At 36.7% G+C, this 20,326-nt stretch overlaps 1 protein-coding gene across 1 annotated transcript in view; it reads left to right on the forward strand.

Moving 5' to 3' along the window:
* DDX10 (DEAD-box helicase 10) overlaps positions 1-20,326 on the forward strand; it is a 317,926-nt gene that overhangs the window by 17,740 nt on the left and 279,860 nt on the right. Inside the window, exons 7-9 of the mRNA XM_052652790.1 lie at positions 2,723-2,849; positions 6,030-6,192; positions 12,351-12,435. Coding sequence (XP_052508750.1) covers positions 2,723-2,849; positions 6,030-6,192; positions 12,351-12,435 — 375 coding nt within the window. The remainder of the gene's footprint in view (positions 1-2,722; positions 2,850-6,029; positions 6,193-12,350; positions 12,436-20,326) is intronic.

Consider the following 20,326-nt stretch of genomic DNA (forward strand, 5'->3'; position numbering starts at 1 on the left):
CGGAGGAGCCTGGTGTCCATGGAGTTGCAAAGAGTCGGACATGACTGAGCGACTTCACTTTCACTTTCTCTTCCTGTTTTAAAAACTCCCTAGTGTCTTTACTAGACACCTATTTTTCAATATTAGATGGTCTCTAAATTGCAAATTAATTGTACATATTATCCCTGTCCCCAGTTTCTGTAGATAATAGTTAGTCTTTATCTGTAGATCATAGAGTTAGTTAGAAAAAACTGAGTGTAAAAATTGTTTACTTCATAAATAATTCTTGAAAGCAGTTCCATCATTTGTAAAAGATGTGACTTTCAGAAAACATTTTAGAAGGTAGAAGGCAGATATTTAGCAACATAATTTACAAAACTGCAGCTTATCTGGTAATGACTGCAATACTCTAATTTCAAATTCACCAGAAGCACTATAAAAAGCAGCTGCTGTTGAATTTTGTTTAATATTGTTATTGAATTTTCCCCTTTACCAGCTTTACAGTTTGGTTCATAAACCTTGAGAGATTATGTTTGAGAATATTTTAAGGCATAAAAGAACATTTACTCTCAAATTGTAAAGGATCAGAAAAATCAGAGTTGAATCTTTCTGAGTAGTGTATCAGATTATACGCAGAAGTACACCATTGTGTTTCTTTTATATTGCTGTCAGTTCAGTCATGTCCGACTCTGCGACCCCATGGACTGCAGCATGCCAGGCTTCCCTGTCCACCAACTCCCAGAGCTTGCTCAGACTCATGTCCATTGAGTCACTGATGCCATCCAACCATCTCATCCTCTGACGTCCCCTTCTCCTCTTGTCATCAGTCTTTCCCAGCATCAGGGTCTTCTCCAGTGAGTCAGTTCTTCGCATGAGGTGGCCAAATTATTGGAGATTCAGCTTCAGCATCAGTCCTTCCAATGAATATTCAGGACTGATTTCCTTTAGGATAGACTGATTTGATCTCCTTGCAGTTCAAGGGACTGTCAAGAGTCTTCTCCAACACCACAGTTCAAAAGCATCAGGTCTTCGGTGCTCAGCTTTTTTTATAGTCCAACTCTTCACTTCCATACATGACTTCTGGAAAAACCATAGCTTTGACTAGACGGACCTTTGTTGGCAAAGTGATGTCTCTGCTTTTTAATATGCTGTCTAGGTTGGTCGTAACTTTTCTTCCAAGGAGCAGGCGTCTTTTAATTTCATGGCTGCAGTCACCATCTGCAGTGATTTTGGAGCCCAAGAAAATAAAGTCAGCCACTGTTTCCACTGTTTCCCCATCTATTTGCCATGACGTGATGGGACTGGATACCATGATCTTAGTTTTCTGAATTTTGAGTTTTAAGCTAGCTTTTTCATCCTCCTCTTTCACTTTCATCAAGAGGCTTCCCTTTTTCCCCTTTATATAAACATGCACCCAAGGGATGCCTGTATGTGCATGAATGTATATATACCTTCAGTCCCATAAATGGTATCAAATTTTGCTTCTTTCAGTTAACAATATTCCTTAGTGATCACATCATAGCACTATATAGATTCCTCATTCCTTTTTTATAGTTGTATGTTACATAATTGTGTGGAGGTACAGTGGTTCATTCCACAGGTTTTTTACTGATGGACATATGGGCTGATTTCCATCTTTTCTTTTTTTTTTTTGCCATGTAAATTAAATGATAGTATATCTTTTTGTGTTTTTACCAGATAATTTTTTGGAACAGAATCCTAAAAGTAGGTTTATTAGTTCAAAGAGTAAATGCATGTGTATTTCTCTATAACATTTTTATTATGAGAGATTTCAAACATGTACGGTTGAAAGAAGTTTACAGTTAAAACCCTATACCCACCACCTGGATGCTACTTGATGGTAGCATACATTTACTGTCCATTTATCCATCCCTCTGTATATCAACCCATCTTATTTTTGATGCATTTCAAAGAAATTGGCAGACATCTGTACACTTCTTTTAAACATTTCAGTACGTATATCAGTAGCTAGAGTTAAATATTTGTATAGAGATTTTCTTTCTTGATATAAGATTTACATATAATGCTATGAACAAATTGAGTAAATTTGCTCAGTTTTGATAAATGTGTATGTCTCTGTAACCCAAGGCCCCACTAAGAGGTGGAACCTTAGTATCAGCCCAGCAAGTTCCCTTATATCCTTCAATTGATCCTTGACCCTACTGTTGTAGAGGTGACCCCTGTTTGCGTGTGTATATCTATATATATATATATGTTTAAACTTTTTATTTTATATTGGAGTATAGCTGATTAACAATGTTGTGATGGTTTCAGGTGGATAGCAAAGGGATTCAGCCATACGTATACATGTATCCATTCTCCCCCAAACTCCTCTCCCATCTAGGCTGCCACATAACATTGAGCAGTGTTCCCTATGCTGTACAGTAGGTCCTTGTTGGTTATCCATTTTAAATATAGCAGTGTGTACACGGCAATCCCAAACTCCCTAACTATTCCTTTCCCCATTCTTCCCCCTTGGAGATCAAGTATATTTTTGATATTTAATCTGTAAATGATTTTGAGTGTATTTTGGACATGGTGCTGTATTCATTTCCTAAGGGGCAATAGAGAAAGTTGTTTTGGGGATATGTATGTATGTATGTGTGTATGAAAGATTTGCTTGGGAGGCATACCATTATTAACATTTGTTTTATTTTTCAGTCTGGATTTCAAAGTTACCAATGTGACATATTTTTAATATTTTCCCTCTTATTTGCATAAGCACCCCTGCTACTTTGGAACAGAACTACATAGTTTGTGAGCTGCAGCAAAAAATAAGTGTGCTGTATTCCTTTTTGAGAAGCCACCTGAAGAAGAAAAGTATTGTATTTTTCTCCAGTTGTAAAGAGGTACTTAGTGTTTATTGTTCTTAAGTTATTCATGTTGAATTATCATGTATAAATTTCAAATTTCAGTTATAAAATGCTACTTTTCTTTTTTAATAATGCAGGGCTAAATGTGAAGAAATTTGTAGATAATGAGAATCTTGTGTCTTCATTTTTAAAGGAACCCATGGATGAGACTTCAAGCTCAATAAGGAAAGGCAAAAACTGTTTTTACTTCAGTGTTGTTAGCATCTAGCACAATACTTAGAATATGGTAGTCCTCAGTAAATATTGGTAGAACAACAGTTGAATGGCTAGGCTAACTAGAGGTCTTTATGACCTAATGTCTACCTTACCCTCTGTGAATACGCCATTTATTTCTCTGCCTCTTTGTCTTTGTTCATGCTGATCTGCTTATCTCCCTGTGTTCCTCTATCTGGAGGAATGATTACTGTCCTTTAAGGCTAATCTCAAGCTCAAGTTTTATGCCTGAAAGTCCTTTCCTGACACTCCCCAATCCTCTTTTGACAATGAATTGCACCTTCCTTTGTCCTTTGGTAGTGTTTTCATTATATCTGCCTTTGTTTATCAGCATTTCTTGAACACTAGTCATGTGCTTGTAAGTAAAGGATTCAGTGATGTATAAGAAAACTTGGTCTTTTCTCTTTAAGAGAAGAAACTATGGTTTGTTTTTGTATGTTACTTTTCTTTTACTATATTTCAGATTTCCTGAGAACATATAGTTGTTGGTATATAGTAGATTGATTTCTAGATGTATAGCTTTTGCGGTAGCTTAGCGTGATGAATACGCAGTGAGTTTTCCTCCAGTTTATGGGGAAGATAAGTAGTGTTCTGTCTCTATTTTGAGGAAAGCACGGAACTTCATTATTTTTCCATGTAAGGAATGACTTCAGATTTTTTAGGACTTCTTTTAGATTTTTAGAATTTTATATTTTCCTAAAGAATGGATGTTTTTCATATTTACATACAAGAAAATAATTTTAAGGGTTAATGTTTAAAGTTTTTACTCTGTAATACTCTGCTTTGCCTCTTCACAGTGGAAAAAGTGTACTCTGCCCTTTTTTGATCTATATTCTTTCTATACCTCTTCAGTTCTGTGACTTTAAATGCTGTCTGTATTCTAACAATTGCCAAATCTACATCTTAAGCCTTGACTTCTTTCCTGAGCCCCTGACTTGTGTATCCATTTGACTTCTAGATATTTCCATTTGGGTAAGCAATTTAAGATTTCCTATTTCTGAGATCTGCTCCCTCCAACTCTTCCCCATCTCATTAAATGATCAAATCTTAAATTCTTTCCTGTCTTTAACTCACATTCAATCTGTTGACAGTTGTTAGTTTTACCACCTCTCACCACCCCTCTTGCTACCATGCAGTTTAAACCATGCTTAACTTTTTCTTAGGCTCTTGGTTGATATTCCGTTTCTGTAGTTCTTCCATTTCCATGTGTGCTTCCCTGAGATTGGTTGCCTAAGAGTGTATCTGCGGTCTTGTCTGTGGGTTTGTTCTCATCTCCGCTTTCACAGTAGCCTTTTAAAAAACCTTAGAAAAGGAAAGGAGGAGTCCCTTACGCCTAGACTTACTGGTGTATTGTCTCAGGATCAGAGAATCTTCCTAGCACTAGAGTATTATATGAGAAAATGAATAACTTTAATGCTGGGGTAGTGAGTCAATTTTGTAATTTGGTGGTTTCCCATTCTTTCAAAAAAATTTGAAGGAAGACTTAATGGAGTTACTAGCTGATAGATGTGGAGAAGGAAATGTCAGCCCACTCCAGTATTATTGCCTGGAGAATCCTGTAAATGGAGGAGCCTGGTGGGGTGCTGTCCATGGGGTCGCACAGAGTCAGACATGACTGAAGTGACTTAGCAGCAGCAGCTGATAGATGAAATTTTTGTAATATATCATTGTGACATATTTTATAGGAACTCAAAAAGTTAAGGTTCTTTCTAGTCCATTTTCTGTATTTTCATGAAAAAGATGTTCTTAACACCTATATTAGAGAAATGGAATAAAATGATGCTGGACTCTGCCTCAGTTTAGCAATCACTAGTATTCATTTGTAAGTATGTAAACTAAAGAAAAATAAAACTAAAGCAACAGCTTCATCTAGTCTCATGTATTGAGAAAGATAATAGAATTTTATTTTTTAAATCAAATTCTAACATCTCTTTTTTTGGCCAGTTCTAGGCAATAGCAACCCACTCTAGTGTTCTTGCCTGGAAAATCCCATGGATGGAGGAGCCTGGTAGGCTGCAGTCCATGGGGTCGCAAAGAGTCGGACATGACTGAGTGACTTCACTTTCACTTTTCCCTTTGATGCATTGGAGAAGGAAATGGCAACCCACTCCAGTGTTCTTGCCTGGAGAATCCCAGGGATGGGGGAGCCTGGTGGGCTGCCATCTGTGGGGTCGCACAGAGTTGGACACGACTGAAGCGACTTAGCAGCAGCAGCATACTAATAATTGTAATAGTAACTGAGTCTGAGAACTTTTAATGCAGCTTTATGGCTACAGAAAATTAAAATGAAAACATATATACATAGTTTTGTTGTTGAAAGTAATGAATTGTGATAAGGTAATCAATAAGAGACTTTGCATAAAACAAGATAAAATTCTGTGAGGTCAGGAATAGAAATATGAATTCAAGGAGGAAAAGAAATGATGGAAAATTTTTCTGTTAAAGAAGAGGTTCTTCACGTTTTGTTAACAGTTTTCCTTTTTTAAAGACTGTTCTAGAGCAATCTTAGGTTTGCAGCAAAATTGAGGGGCCCTGCCCCACACATGTTTAGTCTCCCCTATTATTTTTTATATATTTTGAAATAACTGGTGATGGATATCAAATTGTGCTGTTTAGAATCTGTTGGATACATTTATGAGAGGTAAGTCTTTACTTTAAAATATATTTAAATTTACCAGAAATGACATTCTTTGTAACCACTTAGAAATGTCAGATACTTAACGTAACAATTTTGGGAAAGCATATTTATTTCAAAATTCTTTTAGGAAAAATAATATTTTTGAGCAAAAATGTTTGAAGACCACAGCTCCAGACTACATTTCCTTTTTTCTATTCTGTGCTTTAATTAAACGTGTGCTCCGTAATGCATTTTTCTGTTCATCTTGTAAGCTTACTTCCTGCTGTTATCCAGAAGTACCAAATCATTTTTCGGTTAACACCTAGGTTCAGTATCTGTACCGAGTGTTCTGCCGGCTGCGTCCTGGTGTTTCCCTCCTTGCCCTGCATGGGCGACAGCAGCAGATGAGAAGAATGGAAGTCTATAACGAATTTGTTCGCAAGAGAGCTGCAGTGCTCTTTGCTACTGATATTGCAGCCAGGGGGCTGGGTAAGAAAACTTATTTTGAGAAAATTTTCTGTGATCAGGGGCTTATAAAGGGTGTATTTTGGTAATTCAAATAGTTTGACTCAAATAATTGAGCTTTCTTATTTTATAGAAGAAAAATAAGTAAATTGACAACTGAGATGACTAAACTAAGGATATGTCAGTGAAAAGTTTTGTATTAGTTTCACTTTTTGTGCTCTTATTTTCTCATGATAGTAATTGCATCACAGAATCTGAAGCAGCCTACAGAATCAAAGGAAAGTTAAAAATTTAAAGATATGAAAAAAATTGTTTCTGTTGGAAACTTGACAAATACTGTTACAAGAAAAATCAATGAAATCCATCTTTTCTTCAAACATTTTACTTTTTAAGATCACTACATTTACTGTGTTTAAACTTTGAAAAAGCCACTATAATATACAACTGATGGCTTTGTGGGAGTGGGATGGGATATGGAAGTAATTACAGAGGAAAACTAGAGGTAAGAAAAAGGATGAAGAGAAATAAGTGGTAATTTGAATTCTTCTATCAATCTTATTGCATTGATTATTGTGGCGGGTTTTAAACATACATGAAGAAATTGAGCCTAAAGTACCCTTGTTATACATAGTACCCAGTTTGAGTGGTTATCTTTTTCTTGATCTCCCTTAGTGCCTGTGTCCTGTCCCTCTGGGAGTGTTTTAAAGTATATCTCAGTCATTGTATTAGTCCATTCGAATGTGGGTGGCAGCAGTAGTCAAGTATGCATATTTTTAAAGATCGCTAGGCTGTTTCTCAGCCCCAACAACTCATTCCGACTACCTTCTCCTACTCCTTAATCCCTCATTACTGTTTTGAATATGTAGTTTTGAAACATTTTAGTTATGTTTATATCTCCTTGTATTATACTCTGATTCTACCTGACCTTCCTGATTTTTGAACCTTAGATAGTTTAGGTCAATCTAAGCAATTAATTCAGCCCTGGGATTTCTTTGGAAGGAAAGATGCTAAAGTTGAAACCCCAGTACTTTGACCACCTCATGCGAAGAGTTGACTCATTGGAAAAGACTCAGATGCTGGGAGGGATTGGGGGCAGGAGGAGAAGGGGACGACCGAGGATGAGATGGCTGGATGGCATCACGGACTTGATGGACGTGAGTCTGAGTGAACTCCGGGAGATGGTGATGGACAGGGAGGCCTGGCGTGCTGCGATTCGTGGGGTCGCAAGGAGTCAGTCACGACTGAGCAGCTGAACTGAACTGAACTGAAGCAATTAATTATATTGCACATGTAATATGTATTCTGTATATATCACAGTGAACAGATATAACTATTTTGTTATATTTTCCTTGCAGTTTGTTAAAGAAGCCAACTATTTACTAGATGTAGTTGGAATTCTTTTTGTCCCCTTTTCCAGTCTTTGAATGAAGGCTGTTCACCTCTTGTCTGTGATAGAATTCAGGAGGTCTGTGAACTTAGATGGAGAAAAAAATGATATATATATATTTACTAACCTTTAACTGAATTTAATATTTTCTTCAGTTATAGATGGAAGCACTGAACTGTTGTGTTAGTATCTGTAACCTTGTCATCAATTGAAATCATGTTGTTCAGTTGCTCAGTTGTGTCTGGTTCTTTGTGATCCATAGACTGCAGCACAGCATGCTTCTCTGTCCTTCACCATCTCCTGGAGTTTTCTCAAAATCAGGTCCGTTGGGTCGATGATGCCATCCAAACATCTCATCCTCTGTCACCCGCTTCTTCTTCTGCCCTCAGTCTTTCTCAGCTTCAGGGTCTTTTCCAGTGAGTCAGCTGTTTACATCAGGTGGCCAAAATATTGGGGCTTCAGCTTCTGTATCAGTCCTTCCAGTGAAAATTCAGGGTTGATTTCCTTTAGTATTGACTGGATTCAATCCTAGGATTGAATCAAATCCTTTAGGATTTGATCTCTTTGCAGTCCTAGGGACTCTCAAGAGTCTTCTCCAGCACTGCAGTTCAAAAGCATCAATTCTTTGGTGCTCAGCCTTCTTTGTGGTCCATCTTTCACATCTATGTGATTATTGCAAAAACCATAGCTTTGAATATATGTACCTTTGTTGGCAAAGTGATGTCTCTGCTTTTTAATACACTGTCTAGGTTTGTCATAGCTGTTCTTTCAAGGAGCAAGCGTCTTAAAATTTCATGGCTGCAGTCACCATCTGCAGTGATATGGAAGCCCAAGAAAATAAAGTCTGTCACTGTTTCCACTGTTTCCCCATCTATTTGCCATGAAGTGATGGGACCGGATGCCATGATCTGAGTTTTTTGAATGTTGAATTTTAAGCAAGGTTTTTCACTCTCCTCTTTCACCTTCATCACGAGGCTCTTTAGTCCCTCTTTGCTTTCTGCCATTAGGGTCGTGTCATCTGCATGTCTGAGGTCATTGACATTTCTCCTGGCAGTCTTGATTCCAGCTTGTGATTCATCCAGCCTGGCATTTTGCATGATGTACATTGCATAGACGTTAAACAGGCAGAGTGACAATATAGTCTTGACGTACTCCTTTTCCAATTTGAACCAGTTCCTTGTTCCATGTTTGGTTCTATTACTTCTTGACCTGGAATTCCATCAACTCCACTAGCTTTGTTTGTAGTAATGCTTCCTAAGGCCTCTTGACTTTACACTCCAGGATGTCTGGCTCTAGGTGAGTGACCATACCAGCATGGTTGTCTGAGTCACTAAGACCTTTTTTGTACAGTTCTGTGTATTCTTGCCGCCTCTTCTTAATCTCTTCTACTTCTGTTAGGTTCTTAGCATTTCTGTCTTTTATTGTGCCTTTTTTTGCATGAAATATTCCCTTGGTATCTCTAATATCTCTTGAAGAGATTCTAATCTTTCTCATAGATATTTTCATTTTATATTGTAGTTTTGTAGATATCTTGCAGTGTTGTTTATACTTAATACAATTTTGATATTATGGTGGTCGATACATAAGTAAGTTGTGTTATTTAATATGTCAGTGAATAAGCATATATATTGCTATATAAACAATTCAATAGAATGTTTATTTCATTATAATTATTTTCTCTTATAATCCTGTATGTTTTACTTTATGCACTTAAAAACACTCTGAAAAGGGGTTTGTAGGTTTTAACTATGGCACAAAAAATGTCAAGAAACTCTTTTTTAATTTTAAAAAGCTTATATGATTATATTCATGAGCAATATATAGTATTATCTTAGGTTTTTATGAAGTTTTATAAAACAGTATTGTACATCCCAGTTTATGACTTGCTTTTCAATCTTTCATGTTGACGTGTACATTTCCAATGTATTTGTGTCGTGTGTTTCATGGTATGGCCAGGAATATCTTTAGAGTATACCAGTATCTTTTTTAAACCTTATTTTATTCTTAATGTTTTCCAGTTCTATTTCTTAATGAATAATATGGGTAAAAATGAGTTATGAGACATAGTAGGCCCTGCTTTACCCACTCCTCACTCTCCGGAAGCAATGATTTCTCTTAGTATTTAGCTTCATATTTCTAAGCAGTTTTCTTATATTAATGATTGAGTTAAAATTAGTTCAGTTTTGTGTTTTCCATTCTATTCTATTTCCATTTCCATTCTATTTTCTCTGACATCCAGCAGATGTCACCTGTTTAGTTTCCTAACAGTTCAAACATAGTCTGTTTCTTTTTCTCCAGGGACCTTCTCATTGCAGCCTTTTGTCTCCAGCTCTAATCTGAACTGGTTGCTCCAGAAGCCTGATGCACATGATACTTTCCTTTCCAGATATCTCTCTTCCTTTTTTTTTTGGATTTATTAATAATACTGTTATTTTTTAAATGAAAACTCATCCTTTAATAGTTTCTTAAGTAAAAGTGTATGGGAGGTACATTTTTTGAATTATTACTTGTGTTATGATGTCTTATTCTTAAATGACAATTGACTGAGAATTGAAATCTAGTTTGAAACAATTTTCTCTAAAAACTTTGCAGATAGTGCTCCATTATCTTATAGTAGTCAGTATTATGTTGACAAGACCTTCGCTTTTCTGATTTTGGTTTTTGTAGCCTCTTTTTCTTATTCTGGCTTTTCTTAGGGTTTTCTTTTTATCTACACAGTCCTGAAATTATATGATAATGTGCTTTAGTGTGAGGTCCCATTTGGTGTATAGACATTCAGTGTGTTTTTTCAATTTAGACCAGCACTATTCAATAGAATTTTCTATGATCATTCTAATGTTCTGTGTTTGCAATGTCTAATACTGTAGATACTAGCTAAACATGACAATTGTCCACTTGAAATGTGTCCAGTGCAATGAGGAAAGAATTATTTTATTAAATTTTAATTTAAACTTGACTAAAGTTTCTGTATTGAGCAGCACATGATAGAGACTCATGTCTTTCCTTTGCAAGAAATGTACTTCTGAATTCCTCTTTGGTGATTTGATTAACTAAAGTTTCAGTATTTCTTTTCACTATGCAGTTATTGCTTACTAATGGGGAATTTGTGTACTCTGATTCTTTCTTTCTCATATCTTTTTTATAGTATTTTTCCCCCTTCCCCCTCTTATTTACTCTTTCTGGAAGAATATTTGACCTCTTTGATCAATCCTCTAGTTTTCGTGTTTCTTTTGTTGCGTCTTATTGTGTCTTTCTTGTTATTTCTGGGAGATTTCTTGATTTTATATTTCAACTTTTCTGATTAAAATTTTAGTTAAGTACCAAATGTTTCTCTTTTATAGCCTCTTATTCTCATCTGACGGATGCAGTGTTTTATTTCTCTGAAGGTAGTGGGTTAAAATTCTCTTCACATTGTCTCTGCTTCTGCCAGTTTCATTTTTACTGCTCCGTCTGTCTTTTCACTTTTTGAGACTTTTCCCGATTGTCCTCAGTTGGTTGTGTTTTATTATATTTAGCAGTGAAACATCAGAAAAGATTATTTGAAGTGATTAGTATGTGGATGATGGCTGTTGACTAATGGCCTTCATTGCGAAGGGATTTTGGATAGAGTCGATCATCTTGTGGAGGACTCAAGACGTCAACCTCTATTCAGTATTTTTTGAAGATTGAGTCTCTCCAGATAAGCATATGTCACTTTCGAGAGTAGAACATTAAGCTTGCTACTGGCTCTGTAGAAACCTGGCTAGGAAGTAGACATAGAGGGCTCCCACTCCGGCTTCACTCAGTACCCTGTTTTCAAGGGCTCTAGTGCCTCTTTCTTCCGGTCTCTCTGGTGTCTTGGTTTGAAGCCTTTCTCCAGAATAAGATGAGCTTTTCTTCAGGAGACCAGGAGGGGACCTGCGAGTTTGAGTATTGCTTTCAACCTGTCTTCTTATGCATAGCCCTGAAACATGCTCTTGCCTTCTGAGGTACTTGGTACTTCAAGGCCCAAGAGGAGAGTTGTTTTAAATATCTTTTCTCTTGTTTCTGTTGGGTTTCGCCCATTTAAATAGATTCACTCCTTTTGAATAGCTTATATAACTTTATGATAGTTTGATAGTTTTTATGCTTTCAGGTACCCGTAGGTGCCATTAGATCTTCACATCTTTCTTTTTTTTTCTTTTTCCTTCCTCCCTCCCTCTCTTCCTCCTTCCTTTCCTCCTGCCTCCCTCAGCTTTTTTGTCTGTGATAGAAATTGTTCTGAAATCCTTACAGCAGAATCCGTAAATGACTAAAGGTAATTCTCTTAAATTGTTGAGATCAGGATCTCTGGAAATGAATGGAAACTTTTGCAACCAGAAATACATATGAAATAATTACTGCTAGGAAATGGGTAGAGGGATTTAAAAAGATATCTTTAGGAGATGGAAATAGCAGGAAAAGTAAATTTTCATTGAAATTTTTAAATCAGTTTCATAGTTCACTGGGAGCTCATGAGAAGTGGTTCTTTTAGGTTATTAACTATCCGAGTATTTCATTATTTTATGTGACACAAAGTAATCTGTCTCCTCTATCAGATACAAAATAATCTTCACATTCAAACACTGTCGTTAATTTTACTTCAATTGATCAAAAAAGAGAAGTGTTTATTATCTCTTGGTTCATGCAATTAATTTTATTTTTAATAGTGTTCACAGATAATATCTATCAGTTTGATGTGATGGGAAGCCCTGGCAAGCATTATTATAAAATAAAAAATAGTACAGCAGGGCAGATCTTGGAACTGGTTTTTCAACTTGATGTTCCTTCTATACAGATTTCCCGGCTGTAAATTGGGTTCTTCAGTTTGATTGCCCAGAAGATGCCAACACATATATTCACAGAGCGGGTAGAACTGCCAGGTAGGTGTGCTGACCTGTATCTTTGCTTTTGGTTTTACCTAAGTAAAAAAATGTGCTTTCTTAATTGTGTACAAATAAAGAATGGAGGAATTCAGGTGAGTGTTGGTCTGACATTTTTGTGATGTAGGTTGCTATCATGTAGACAGCTCTTATACGTCTCTTAGCTGAGACTTGATGATGAGGGCTGAGAAAAATCCACGAAAACTTATTTTAGTGTCTTGTTCTAACTTTCTTCCCGTACTGAGCTTTTCATTAGAATTACTCACTGAGCATCATCTCTTTGATGAGTTGTAAGACTGTTTATTCAGTCTTTGTTTTCAGATGACAAAACTTGAGTGTTTTGAGCAGTTAAACATTTTGTTTGAAAATATGTAGAGCCGGAGTTTGAACCCAGGCAGTCTGACTCCTATAGGCTAGATCTGTGCTCTTACCTTCTCTGGTACAGGTTCTAATAAGCAAGAAGGTGGTTTTAAATAATAGGTTGCTCTTTTCCTTTTTTCCTGTGGGAATTACAGGCATTGCTGGGGACCACTCCCAAATATGCTCTTTTCACCACCCCCCCACACCCCATCACCCAATAAATTACCCTTTGTTGGCTCACAAATGTGGGGGAACTCTCTGGAAAAGAATATAGCAAAGTCAGTTATTTGGGGATTAAAGGCAAAGAAAGGTATATGAATAAATCAAAAGGATAGCATGTTATGTCATTACTGTTCTGGTTTCAGTAAAGTTGGGAGATGTGTGCTACAGGTAGAATTACAAATTAAAAATAATTCATAAATGTTTCTGGGTAGTATTTGGTGGTATGGTGGTTTAGTTGCTAAGTCGTGTCCAACTCTTGCGACCCCATAGATTGTAGCCCACCAGGCTCTTCTGTCCATGCGATTCTCCAGGCAAGAATACTGGAGTGGGTGGCCATTTCCTTCTCCAGGGGATCTTCCCAACCCAGGGATCAAATCCGGATCTCCTGCACTGCAGGCAGGTGTCCTGCATTGCAAGCGGGCTTCTGCATTGCAGGTGGTCTCTTTACTGACTTTTTGGTAGTACTTAGAATTCTTCCTTTTACCTCAGTAATTTCATATCCAGAAATTAATCTTAAAATAAAGTTTCTATAAAGATGTTCATCTTACTGACATTGGTAATAAGAATTGGGAATAACCAATTAAGTGTTAGACCCAAGATCACTAAACATATGGCAGAAACAGAACTAGAACTCAGATTTTTTTTGACCCCAGATTTCATTCTTTTTTCACTAAGTAACCATGCATGAAAGACCAGCCATGTGTGAGGTAGCTTCTGCACAAAAATAAGGTATAGTGTGCATTCCATTAAGGAAGTTTGTTACCTTAAATCAAACCTTAAAACAGTCTATAGTAGAGGCATATACAGTGTTAGAGGTATTGACAGAAGTTTTGTGGAGCTCCGGAGGAAGTAGAGAAGGAAAACTTCACTGAGGAGAAACAGCTGGGTTCAGTCTTGATTGGCAGATACAAGTTCTTGGGAGGCAACTTCATAAGAGATATTCTTTTCTCTATTAACTACATGTATCTCTCTGTATTTTAACTCAGATTCAAATACCATCTAATCTTGATAATTTTTTTGAAGGTGGGACTACTAGAAAATTCAAGAATTCTACATGTCCATATTCTAAAATGTGATTCTTCCCCTGCACATCTCCAAACACTGAGCCCCTAGTCTGTAATTAAATATTGTTCCCAAAACTTAATGAATGGTCTGGGTGCTGTGCAGTATTGTAGCCCCTTGCAACCTGTGACTTTTAAAGTTTAAATTTAGTAAAATTAAAAAATTCAGTTTCTTATTCACACTAGTTACATTTAAACTGCTTATAACCACATGTAGTTAGTACCATATTGAGCAGAGCAGGTATAGAACCTTTTTATCATTGTGGAAAGTTCTATCAGATATTATCGGTATATGTTTAAAACACATTTTGTTTAAAATTGTTGAATCAAGGAACCATAGGTTCATATAATAGAACCATAAAATAGACATTAGAACTGAGAGTAATCTAGATTCACTCACTCATTTATTCTCTCTGGATTTAACAGATACATATTAAGTGCCAGGCATTGTACCAAGCAGGCACTATAATGAGCAAAACAGATACAATTCTGACATCTTTCATCTTGAAATCTAGAGGGAATACAAACAGTAAAATATGTAATTACAGTAGAATGTGATTGATTATTTCCTTCTATCTAATTTTGTTCCAGTCATGAGAGCAAATGACAGCTCTCTTGGGTTTAAATGTACAAAGAGAAGTAGACATTTTTGTCTACTGAGAGGTTATAATCTTTCTGAGTCACTAATGAAAGTTTTCTTTCAGGGAATTCTGTAGGATTTTGAGGTATGAGCTTATTCATAGGCATTTTTACCTCATTTAGATACAAATATGAGATTCTTTAAATGTGATTACATTTTGCTCTTTAAAAGTTTGGCAACAACCTAAATAGTAATCACAATAAGGTTGTGATTGGTTATGATTAACCACAAATTGGTTATGATTAACTGTCTCTTTTGTTTTGCATTTTCTTTCCTCAGAAATGCATGAGTATTTATAATGCAGATGTCAATGAGACATTATTGCTTAATGATGGAAGAGACTTCAACTATTGGTTTAAATGGACCAGTTATTTCTGATTTTTAGAACACTAACTTCAGTTTAATGAGTTCCCAGGGATGTCAGGATCCTTAAGACCCAGGATTTAAATCCTCATCTAAGAAAGTCCATCATTTGCCAGCAGGCTTGCTCTTCTACCTGTTCTGTACCCATTTCAACCAATGGACTCAAGTTTGAAAGTGTCCACTATCCTTTGCTAATCTAGGAAGTCTCTTTGGAGTTAGTTCTCTTAAAATTTTCTTTGTATCCACTGTTCGCATCCCGTTCCAGTATTCTTGCCTAGAGAATCCCATGGGCAGAGGAGCCTGGCAGGCTACAGTCCAAAGGGTTGCAAAGAGTCAGACGTGACTGAGTGACTGAGCATGCATGTACTCACCATTTTTGGATGATTTTATAGGGGAAAATTCTTTTGTTTGTGTTTGGTGAGTTCTGTTGTTTCAGCTGAAGTGGAAGTTTTTCCTGTTCTATACCTTAACAAGGTATAGAGTTTCTTCTTCCCATTTATTTTCTAATTTTCATGAACTGTTTTTTTTAAAATTAATTTATTTTAATTGGAGGCTAATTACTTTACAATATTGTGGTGGTTTTTTCCATACATCAACATGAATCAGCCATGGGTGTACATGTGTCCCACCATCCTGAACCCCCTTCCCACCTCCCTCCCCACCCCACCCCTCCGGGTTGTCCCAGAGCACCAGCTTTGGGTGCCCTGCTTCCTGCATCGAATTTGCACTGGTCATCAGTTTTACACATGGTAATAAATATGTTTCAATGCTGTTCTCTCATACTGTCCCACCCTCGCCTTCTCCCACATCCAAAAGTCCATTCTTTACATCTGTGTCTCTTTTACTGTCTCTCATATAGGGTTGTCATTATTGTCTTTCTAACTATCATATATATGCATTAATATGCTATATTGGTGTTTCTCTTTCTGTCTTACTTCACTCTGTGTAATGGGCTCCAGTTTCATCTACCTCATTAGAACTGACTCAAATGTGTTTTTTTATAGCTGAGTAATATTGCATCGTGTATATGTACCACAGCTTCCTTATCCATTCATCTGTTGCAGAACATCTAGGTTGCTTCCATGTCCTAGCTATTGTGTAATTTTCATGAACTGTTTTAATGTTTAAACATTTTTCAGTTGATTCAAATTTATCCTGTGGGCTGAAGGAAAGGAGAGAATAATATAATAGTGAAAGATAAAACTATTTAACAATAGGATTGTACTAGAGAATTCAAAAGTAAATCTTTTTATTGTAATTAATTATATAATTTGAGCAAGTAATAGAGTTAGAACTAGGCTTTGTGTATGATTTCATTGTGCATTCGGACAGATTTGCCTTTAGACTGTTAACCTTTTGTTTTCTAGTTGGATCTAAGTAAATGGGACATGGGTAGAACAGCAACTTTGTTTTCCATTTTATAAGAAGGTACCTGGTGCAGAAGTGGTCTTTGTGTTGGGTACATTTTTGTATTATCTTTTGTAGTGAGTTATTTAGAGAAATCATTAGTGGCTGATGGAGTTAATATTTCATCACTGTTTTATTCACCTCAGTATGAATTTTTACATGTACCCATGCACACATTTGCATTTTGTGGCCTTGTGGGCCTCTGGATAGGTGGATATCATCTATCATTACTGTATTGGACAAGGCCAGACAGACTTTTTAGATGTGCCAGTTGTGTGGGCATGAACAGGGTAAACTGATTACTTTGTAGAATACATTTAGCAGTGTTTTAAGATTATCCATCCTGTATGAAGATTATTGGATATCTCAGTATATCAGAAAAGGATCCAAGAAGGGGAGATATTTCAGGGTGCTTGTGTTCCTGGAGAGTTGTTAAAAATCTTACATACTTGAACATGCCATGGTGAGCATTAAATTGGTTTTAACTGTGGAGATGAAGAGGTGGTACAACATCACAATGATTCTGTTTGGAGAGAGAATATCAATTTGAAAAACTATTGTAATGTAGTTTCTGTTATGGTCATTAATTTTGAAAGTACAAGCCTGTTTGACCCTTTGTAACCAATTAAAAATATTTTCAGTTGATTGTTTTAGATGTATAATTAGTGGAAAAGTTCATCATATATAATGCTTATTTTCCCTTAGGCAGTCTAATAAAAAAAAAATAACCAAACTGCAAAAAGTTAAAAGTTGTTGTTAATGGACTTAGAGATAATTAGAAAGTTAATGGGCCATCAGACTGGATAATTGAATTGAATAAAGGCTAAATTAAAATTTGAAACTAATGAAAATCCTGTGTATATGCTGTAATTAAAGTTAGATTGCCATATAGTGCTTGCTTTTGAAAGTGAACTATAATATATGAAAACAGGTAAATGCATTCAGTGTGGCAAAATAGCTACAGTTTAGGGGAATCCTTTTTTTCCCTTTCTGTATTTTAGCTAAAAATAAATGGTGATTTAGGTACTTGCTGCCTTAAGAGCTTTTTCTGTTTTATTCACCTATATAAAATTCTTTTGATCTTTAGAAATTTAGAGAAATTTCTATTTTTCTTAACTGTCCACACCCCTTTTAACAAAATGGTTTCATTTAGAGGCAAGAGAGGCAAGGAAATGAATGCAGTTTTATAAAGCTCTGTCCTGCAATGCATTCTACCGCTTAAAGGCAAATGTCTTTAGGGCTTGTAGGTTTTGGTACTCATAAAACAAAGCTCTTCTCTTTCTTATAAAAATGCTCAGTTGAAAATAAAAAGATTTGGGAATGAAAATCCTTACACATTATATACTCCTAATTTTTAAAATGCTTTTTGGGAAGTAGGGGTCTGTGGGTGTAAGATGGGAATTTATATATATGTAACTGTGTATATATAAACAGTTTAGAATTTATAGGTAAAAGATACTGTTTGGTTTTTCAGAGTAGAGGTAAAATTCCAGCAATATTTCAACTGAGTCTTACCTTTCTGGCTGTGTCTAGTGAATCTCAGATTTTATTTGTGGGACTGTTAGGTAGCAAAATGTGGTTCCAGTAGGGGGCAGCAGAAGCTAGTTCTTTGCATTGCATACTCGGCCACAGCAAATACGAAGATGGGAAGTAGTTAAAATTTCTGGTGTGATAACTGGTGAAGAGTTCATGGTTTATTTGTGGAAAATACTAGTATTTTATGGAATAGATAATGAGAATTTTTAAAATAGTGTTTTTAATTGGTTTGTAAATTGAAATAATAAAAGTGAAAAGACAATTTGCATGAGCATTAATTTATTGAAGCATACTGTGTTTATCTTAGGAATAATCTTTGCTAGGCTGCAGTCCATGGGGTCGCTAAGAGTCGGATACGACTGAACAACTTCACTTTCTCTTTTCACTTTCATGCATTTATCGGAGAAGGAAATGGCAACCCACTCCAGTGTTCTTGCCTGGAGAATCTCAGGGATGGGGGAGCCTGGTGGGCTGCCGTTTATGGGGATCGCACAGAGTTGGACACGACTGAAGTGACTTAGTAGCAGCAGCAGCAGTGAAAATTCCTACTGCTTTGATTCTTCCCTTGACTGAAGATCCTAGCTTTAGACCACTCCTCCTAGAGACTGGTGCTTCTTCAAATGGCCTTCTTCCTTTTTTGTTGTTATCTACAATTTAAAGCTTTAAAAAAGGGCAAGACACATCCTTTATTTTGCATCAAAAAGCGTTGAGCTGGGTTAGGCTATGACCACTATAGCTATAGAGATAAAGGGGCTGACATTTCTTGTGGTTTACTCACTCAGTCATGTCCAGCTCCTTGTGACCCCATGGACTGCAGCATGCCAGGCTTTACTGTCCTTCACCATCTCACAGAGCTTGCTCAGACTTACGTCCATTGAGTCAATGATGCCATCCAATCATGTCATACTTTGTCATCCCCTCCTGCTCAATCTTCCCTAGCATCAGGTCTTTTCCCATGAGTCAGTTCTTCGCATCAGGTGGCCGAAATATTGAAGCTTCAGTTTCAGCATCAGTCCTTCTAATGAATATTCAGAATTGATTTCCTTTAGGATTGACTGGTTTGATCTCCTTGCAGTCCAAGGGACTCTCAGAAGTTTTCTCCAGCATCACAGTTCAAAAGCATCAATTCTTTGGTGCTCAGCCTTCTTTATGGTCCAACTGTCACATCTGTTCATGACTACTGGGAAAAGCATAGCTTAGACTAGACAGACCTTTGTTGGCAAAGTGATGACTCTGCTTTTTAGTATGCTCTCTGGGTTGGTCATAGCTTTTCTCCTAAGGAGCAAGCATCTTTTAATTTCATGGCTGAAGCCACCATCTGCAGTGATTTGAAGTCCAAGAAAATAAGGTCTGTCACTGTTTCCATTGTTTCCCCATCTATTTGCCATGATGAGATGGGACTCGATGCCATGATCTTCGTTTTTTGAATGTTGAGTTTTAAGCCAACTTTTTCACTCCCCTCTTTGACCTTCATCAAGAGGTTCTTTAGTTCCTCTTTTCTTTCTGCCATAAGTGTGGTATCATCTGCATATCTGAGGTTATTGATATTTCTCCCAGCAATCTTGATTCCAGCTTGTGCTTCATCCAGCCCAGCATTTCGCATGATGACTCTGCATAAAGTTAAATAAGCAGGGTGACAATGTACAGCCTCGATGTACTCCTTTCTCAATTTTGAACCAGTCTGTTGTTCCACGTCCAGTTCTAACTTTTGCTTTTTGACCTGCAAAGAGGTTTCTCAGGAGGCAGGTTAGGTGGACTGGTATTCCCATCTCTTTAAGAATTTTCCACAGTTTGTTGTGATCCACACAGTCAAAGGCCTTGCTAGTATGTGAAATGACTGCAATTATGCGGTAGTTTGAACATTCTTTGTCATTGCCTTTCTTTGGGATTGAATGAAAACTGATCTTTTCCAGTTCTGTGACCACGGCTGAGTTTTCCATATTTGCTGGCATATTGAGCAGAGCACTTTAATGGCATCATCTTTAAGGATTTGAAATAGCTCACGTGGAATTCTGTCACCTTTACTAACTTTGTTCCTCGTGATGCTTCCCAAGGCCCACTTGTCTTCACACTCCAAGATGTCTGGCTCTAAGTGAGTGATCACACTATTGTGGTTATCTGGGTCATTAAGATCTTTTTTTGTATAGTTCTTCCGTATATATTTGTCACCTCTTCTCAGTATCTTCTGCTTCTGTTAGGTCCCTACCATTTCTGTCCTTTATTGAGCCCATCTTTGCATGAAATGTTCCCATGGTATCTCTAATATTCTTGAAGAGATCACTAGTCTTTCCCATTTTATCGT

This window comes from Budorcas taxicolor, chromosome 15, assembly GCF_023091745.1.
Source record: "Budorcas taxicolor isolate Tak-1 chromosome 15, Takin1.1, whole genome shotgun sequence".
In the NCBI taxonomy this organism is placed as follows: domain Eukaryota; kingdom Metazoa; phylum Chordata; class Mammalia; order Artiodactyla; family Bovidae; genus Budorcas; species Budorcas taxicolor.